Raw genomic sequence first — 7,292 nt, 5'->3', positions numbered from 1 at the left:
GTTACTCTCCCCATAAATCTGTGAGCTTCTGGAGCCCAGCCCTCGCTTTATTGGCCTCTGCTCCCCTCCACAGCCTTGTGAAATAGTTGCCCTTGAAATGTTTGTGGAATGAGTGAACAAAGGGGCTATGCAGTGAGCAGTTCCAGAAACCCTGGGGGCAGGCAGCAGCCCAAAGGCAAGGTGTGGTGGCCTCAGAAGACACTAGAGGGCGGCAGAGAGGAAAGGCTGCCGGTTAGGATCCGCCGGGAGAGGCACAAAACGAGAGAGCAGCCTGGGGGAGGGTCCTCGTCAGCTCGGAAGCCTGAAGCTCACGTCCTTCACGCCCTCACTGGCTATTTGAGAAAGTCCGTTCCCTGGGAAAAGATGCAAAGGGCACCAGGGTACCAAACCTTGTCCCTCCCACTGACGGAGGAGTCAGCCTCTGCTCTGTATCTTGTGAAAAGAGAAAAATACTGCCAGGAAGGCAGGCAGGCAGGAAAACAGGAAACTCCTATTCTCCATTGGTAACAAGGAAGGGGAAATGGGATGGGGGTGGGGGAACCTTCCCAGGATGTGAGCCTTTGGGATGCGTAGGTTCTCTCCTGGTCTCTCTCTCCACAGATGGGAGCCTGAGGGACACCTGAACCCACCTCCCACCCCACCCCCATTTTACCCTCCCAACACACTCAGCCCCCCATCAGCCCCCTCCCCCAAAACACACACACATTTTCCCTTCCTAACACACTCAACAACCTGGCAGCTGGACAGGGCTTTCCTATGTCCTGTTTTCCTATTGGCTTCCTGCAGCCCCAGACTCAGGGTAGCAAGTCACAAGTTTGGGAGTCCCAGCTGACAACCACCACCCCTCTCCCCTCCCCCCACGTTCCCCCCCCCCCATCCCCCTTACCCCATTCCCTGTCTCTTAAATGATCTTGGAAGCCCCTTGGCCTCTTACCAGTCTCTCTCAGCTGAAAGCATATTCAACAAACTGGTCCTATCACCAGGCGCTTTCCCTTCCTTCTCCAGGTCCCCCTCTGCCTGAAAAAGTCTCTCGGGACACCTAAGACATGGGGGTGCTTCAGCTGTAGGGACTCTCACCTCCACGGATGCCACATCTCCACATCCTCCCTCACCTGCTCCCTACACTCACTCATACACACCCCTCCCGAAGCCTTAGAGGGCAGAGCAGGCAGCGTAAGGAACCTGGGGGGAGGGGGGAGTCGAGGAGAAACTGTTGATTCATGGTGCTGGAAGGAGTCTTAGAGAACATCCAGTCCAATGGTCTCATTGCACAGATGAAGAAAATGAGTCATTGGAGCCGGCCGCTGGCTAAGGTCCCAGAGTCAGGTCCCCAGACTCCCAAACTAGACAGATTATTTTTGCTGGACAGCAGGGCATTTGGGGCCAGAGGATGGGTCCCTTCCACCTGGCCCCTCCTTGTCACCTCTTCAGTGGTGATGGGGGTGAAGTGATCCCAAGGCCAGCCAGAAGCTGAGGCCTAGTAGATGGGCAGGCTGGAGGGTCAGTGTCTAGACTAGGGGTGTCGAACTCAATCAGAGAAGGGGCCAAAATCTAAAATCCAGCCTAAATCGCGGGCCGAATGGTTTACTGAACAGTCACAAACTGTCATTGTGATGGAAACGCAGCGGAGTGCAGTGATGACAGCGCAGTGCGGGCCACATTGCAAGGCCTGGCGGGACGGATTTGGCCCACGGGCCTTGTGTTTGACACATGTGGTCTAGACACTTCCAGAAAGACCTGGTGCTCCCCAACCCTGTGTGCTCTAATTACTGCTGCTCACATTTTCAATTCCCAGCAGGAGCAGGCTCAGCAGCAAGCGAGATGTGTCAGCTGTCCGGCCTCTCCAGGGAGCTCTCTCAGCTGCTGGAAAACTCTCGAACTTTCTCTGAGGTTATGTCAGGGAAAGAGAAGCTGGCTCAGCTACAGTTGGCAAATACCAGCCAAGGGTGTGGCTATTGTGCCTAAGCCCTCAGGCACCGTGCCAAGCTGGGAGGCAGGTCTTGGGGCTGCTGCAGAATATCCCAGATTTTGGGGCCATGGATGTGAGGAGGGCCCCCTCCAATTAAGTAACCCCAGACCCTACAGTGCCCATCTTCCTTCACTTTCCCCTCCCATTGGCTTCTGGGAAATCCCTAGGGGGTGGACTTAACTGTCCTCTTAATCCCAGAAAAACTACCCCTGGCAGTTCAGTGACTGGAATGCTAGAGCAGATGATTGTCAAAGACCATTTGGGCAGGTGGGCAAGTGGAAGCTGACATTCAGCCCTTGTTCCTCTTGCCAAGTCCGGTGCCTGGGTTCAGGGTGCAGCCTTCTGGAGGAAGAGCATCTTGGTCAGGGATGGAGGCACCCCAGAGGGTCTGGCCCAAAGCTCCCTGTTATGATAGGCAACCCTTGCTGAATACAGCACCCTGCTCCCGGGAGCCCACAGCACCCCCGGGACTGCCTGGCAGTCTCTCCCCGGCAGGAAAGAGGATCAGGAGGCCTGAGTTCCAATCTCTCGTACCCCCTTCCAGCTTTGTGAACTTGGGCAATTCTGGCCCTCAGTTTCCTCATCTCAATAATGAGACTCTGATAAGATACTTGGACATGCTATAATGCTCATGCAACTGGGTAATTCTCATTCGTCTAAGTCTCAATACCCAAAATTAAAGGCCCTCTTTCCTTAATAATGATTAATACAGGAGCACCAGGCGTTTCACATGCGTTCTTTGCATTTGAGATTCACCACAATCCTGCAAGATGGGTGCATTGTTAGCCACATTTTACAGATGGAGACATGTGGGCTCCGAGAGGTCACCAGGCCAGTGAACAGCAGCACCCAGACTCAAGCCCAGCCTTGTTTGACCCCCAAACCCAGATTTTCCCATACCCCACCCCCTCTTACCATGACCCAGAACTATCCATGTCCTCTCCCTTGTGACTGTCAGGGTGACCCAAGTCCCTCAAGAACTGGCTCATTCTGCCTCCCACCTGCTGTGGGCAGAGTGCTCCTGTTGCACTTCAGGTTGCACAACTTCCCCTAGCCGGGGCGGCAGGGATGGATCCTCCCTGCCTAGCTTCAGACAAGATAAAGGGAGGTATGAAGGGAGCTTGTGTCTATAAAGTGTCCCCACCCAGAGTGTGTCTGGGCCTGGCAGGACCACACTTGAAAGCACCCATGACTACACCTGACAGCTCCCTCAAGGGCGGGGCACCTGGGCTCCAGTCTGGGCCAAGGTGGGCAGGCACGGGCAGATGAGGGCCCTCCCTGACTCCTGACCTCACCCTAACTTTATGGGGCTGGGAGTGCCAAGGAGGGAAAGCCTGGGGCTTCTTGAAGCTGAGACCCTTGGAGGGTGGGGGGCGGTGGCTAGATTCACTGAGCTCATGACAGGATCCAGCAAGGGAGATGGGACAGAGGGCAGGGGTACTGTCTGCCTCCCACCTTGGCTCAATCGAAGCCCAGGTGCTCAGAGTCTTTCCAGAGGTGACCTCAGATTTGTGTGGTCCTGTCCCAGCCCTTCCCTGATGGAGAGCAGAGGGATAAGAAGGAAAGGCATCCAGAAGCTCTCTCTCTTGAAGAGGAAACAGACTTAGAGGGGGCATGAGATTTGTTACTCCTTATTCATCAAGGTAAGTAGCCTGGAGTCTGGCTTCCAGCCCTCAGTGTCCCGGGCAGAACAAGGCCTCCTGTGGAGCTTGTTAGCAGAGTGGGCCTCAGAAAGAGAGGGGGTAGGGAAACTCCAAGGTGAGAGCCCTTGAGGGTAAGAGCTCTGAGTGGCAGCAGCAAGAGGCTTACTCTGCTAAGTGTCTTACAGGAGATAGTGGGACAGTCACTCAACCTCAGTCTCCTCATTTAAAAAATAATAGGACATAGTTTTGAGAGGGAAGGCTGGGCCAGGAAATGCCTGTGAAGGCAGAAAAGAGGGAATGTTTAGTAGGAGCACAGGGGCACCACTCTCCCAGAGGTGAGATATTGGGGCCTGGATCCCACAGGTGGTCAGGTAGGAGGTGGAGACAAGGTACAGGCCTCAGGTTTTGACAAGATTTAGCAAACTGTATCATCTGGAGTCCCTTCACCCTTTGTACTGTGGGAGTCAAAAACAAAAGGGGCTTTTTGATTATAATTTGCAAAATGAAAAATTGAGGCTTAGAGAGAGAAGGGCCTTCTTTAAAATCACACAGTAAGTCAATGGCAGAGCCCAGACTAGACTCAAGGTTGCTGCATTTCAGGTTCCCTGTCCTCAGGGAAAAATAAATTGTATAGAGCAAGAGCAGAGCGGAATTTCTGAGCACCTTTGACAATCCAATATGGAGTCACTGTCAGCTAAGACTGAGGTATGTCAAGACTGAGGTAATGGGAACGCCCTTAGGAGGGGCCCAGAAGGCCCAACACCACAAGTCAGGACAGTTAGAAAAGGATTCCATTTGGACACCGATATGAGTGAGACCTCCACCCCTGGTGACCTATGAGAATTCAGAGCTCCTCCTACCTCAAGCTTGGCTCTACCAGGGTCATGCTTGGATCCCTGCCAGACTTCCACTCCACCAGATGCCTGCCACCACGGTAGCCCTCTGGCTGGAGACGAGGCCTGCCTCTCCACCTGCAGACTCCCCCAGTGATGGACACTTTGCTCCTGTAACCCCACCCCCTCTCTTTGTGTAACCTGCGTGTGAGTCTGTTGGCTTATTGGGGAGGTCTCCAATGTAGCATTGTGGAAAGAATGAATGTGGCATTGTGGAAAGAACCTGGCATTGTGTGTAACTCCTCTGAGGGTTGCTCACCACTTAGATATAATGTGGAGATTGACGATAACCTTTCTCCAAACCCCCCCCCCCCCCCAGCACTGGACCTGGGTTTCTCACCTGGGCCAGCCCCACTCCTGGGGACAGGGAGGAAAATGGTCAGACCCGTACATGCCTCTGCCTCTGCAACAGGGATAGGTACACACTCTCCTCCCTCCTCCCTCTCTTCAATTCCAGGTAGATAATAACAGTAATTAGCAAGTATCTTGTACCAGGCCCTGGGCTAAAAGTCTTGTTCGCATGAAGTCATTGAATCCTCACATCAATCCAATGATGTAAGCATCATCATCACCCTGATCATCTCCATTTTCCAGATGGGGAAACTGAGGCCCGAGGAGTCTCACTTGCACAAGTCTTCTATTAATGGCAGAACCAGGATTTGAACTCAGGCAGTCTGGTTCCATTGCCCACACTCTTAAAAACCACACCACTCTGCTTCTTAAAACATTATATCCCAGATAACTGTGGTTCAGATTTTGGCTCTGCCGCTTCCTAGTTGTGTGGCCTGGGACAAGTAGCTCAACTTCTCTCATCTTGGTCCACAGGCAGTGGCCCGGTGCTTTAGCGCCCAGGCCTGTGAGTGTCCGGCAGTGGGCACTGCATCAGTATCAGCAGTCCAGTCACTTGTTTTTTTTGAACTTGAGAAGGTTCCAGATGTGGGCAGAACCTTCCTCGCCCCGCCCCTGCCCTGGTATGCAGCGGGAGGGGCTGCCCGCACTAGTCATGGCCATTAATAGAGACCTGAAGCACCTCCTGCTAAAAATACCCGGCTGAAGCCCTTTAAAAGCGCTGCTGGCTCCAGCCCGGGACAGTTCTCCGGTCTTCAGCGATTCGCGCAGAAAGAACCCAAGAACCCAGAACCGAGCCAGCATGACCGAGCGCCGCGTGCCCTTCTCGCTCCTGCGGAGCCCTAGCTGGGACCCTTTCCGTGACTGGTACCCGGTCCACCACCGCCTCTTCGAGCAGGCCTTCGGCATGCCGCGGCTGCCCGAGGAGTGGTCGCAGTGTTTCAGCCACAGCGGCTGGCCGGGCTACGTGCGCCCGCTCCCCGCGGCCGCGGTCGAGGGCGTCCCGGCGGTGGCCGCGCCCGCCTACAGCCGCGCGCTCAGCCGACAGCTCAGCAGCGGCATCTCCGAGATCCAGCACACGCCCGACCGCTGGCGCGTGTCCCTGGACGTCAACCACTTCGCCCCCGAGGAGCTGACGATCAAGACCAAGGAAGGCGTGGTGGAGATCAGTGGTGAGAACCCCACCCCCAACCCCGGCCCTGCGGGGATTAAGCTGCGGGGCGCGGAGCCTGGAGAGTGAAAAAATAGCTTCCTGTTAGCCGCCTGTGCCCTCTTCTCCGGAATGGGGGGTGAGGATAGCTCCTAAAGGAACTTTTGGCCCTAAAAAAACCCAACACTCTCTTAAAGGAAGAGATGCCCCCCCCCCCCCGACCCCCAAATGTCCAGGTCCTCCGGAGCTGTCCCTGCCTCTTTCCTGGTCCGTGGAGGGGGCGTGTGCGCCGGCTAATGGAACTTTGCAGAAGTCTATGGGGGCCTGGGACAGTCTGGGGGTCCCCAAAACTCTCCACCAGTTAGGCTCGGCCCTGAGTCCGGGCGGCCACTAGGTGGGGCGTGTTTGGCTGTAGGCTAGCTGAGAGGCGGTCCCTCCCTCACCCTCTGACCTCCTTCCCTTCCCTTCCCCCAGGCAAGCACGAAGAGAGACAGGATGAACATGGCTACATTTCCCGGTGCTTCACTCGAAAATACACGTGAGTTTGGGCACCGGGTGGGGGGGGGGGGGGCGGGAGGATACGGTAACTCGCCCGTGTGTGACTCTTGGCCTCCTTTTCTGCACGTCCAGGCTTCCCCCTGGTGTGGACCCCACCCTAGTGTCTTCTTCCCTGTCCCCGGAGGGCACACTCACCGTGGAGGCCCCGATGCCCAAGCCAGCCAACCAGTCATCGGAGATCACCATCCCTGTCACCTATGAGGCTCGTGCCCAGCTTGGGGGCCCAGAAGCTGGGAAGTCCGAGCAATCTGGAGCCAAATAAAGACCTTTGCCTGCACTCCCTTCAAACCCTGCATTAGCAATCACTCACCATCCCCACCTGTTAGTCTGTATGCTCTTTTGATACGTTTATGTTCTGTTTTTCTCAAATAAAGTTCAAAGCAACTGCCTGCCACTGCCTCAGACCCCGGTGTGTGTGTAGGCCTAGGAGTTGGTGCTGTTTGCTGGCTCACACATTCCTCATAAGTGCCAAGGGCCTGCAGTGTACCAAGCCCCATGCTGGGCCCCGTGGGTACAATGGTGTTCGTCACAGGGCACAGCCCTGCTCTCCAGCCCTGTGTCCATTAAAAGAGAGGTTATGATTGTAACCAGCAATTAAATCTCTAAAAGCCAGGTGTGGGAGCCAGGGCTGGGAGGCTCCTGGCCTAGGCTTGGGTACTCAGGGACACCTAGCTGGGGTTAGGTAGATGGGGGCAGCAGTTCCCCTGGGGAGGGGAACTTCCTGGGAGCTC

General features: G+C 55.4%; 1 protein-coding gene across 1 annotated transcript; it reads left to right on the top strand.

The window, feature by feature from the left end:
- The first annotated feature begins 5,527 nt into the window (after positions 1-5,527).
- HSPB1 (heat shock protein family B (small) member 1) lies at positions 5,528-6,950 on the top strand. The gene is made up of 3 exons (XM_036410152.2): positions 5,528-6,025; positions 6,478-6,541; positions 6,634-6,950. Exons 1-3 carry the CDS (start codon positions 5,656-5,658, stop codon positions 6,821-6,823), a joined length of 624 nt encoding a protein of 207 aa, XP_036266045.1. The 5' UTR covers positions 5,528-5,655; the 3' UTR covers positions 6,824-6,950.
- The last annotated feature ends 342 nt before the right edge of the window (positions 6,951-7,292 follow it).

This window comes from Pipistrellus kuhlii, unplaced genomic scaffold (genome assembly GCF_014108245.1).
Source record: "Pipistrellus kuhlii isolate mPipKuh1 unplaced genomic scaffold, mPipKuh1.p scaffold_m20_p_4, whole genome shotgun sequence".
NCBI classification, from domain to species: Eukaryota; Metazoa; Chordata; class Mammalia; order Chiroptera; family Vespertilionidae; genus Pipistrellus; species Pipistrellus kuhlii.
The sequence above is the reverse complement of the archived record's forward strand: the minus strand, read 5'-3'. Positions and strand labels throughout refer to the sequence as shown.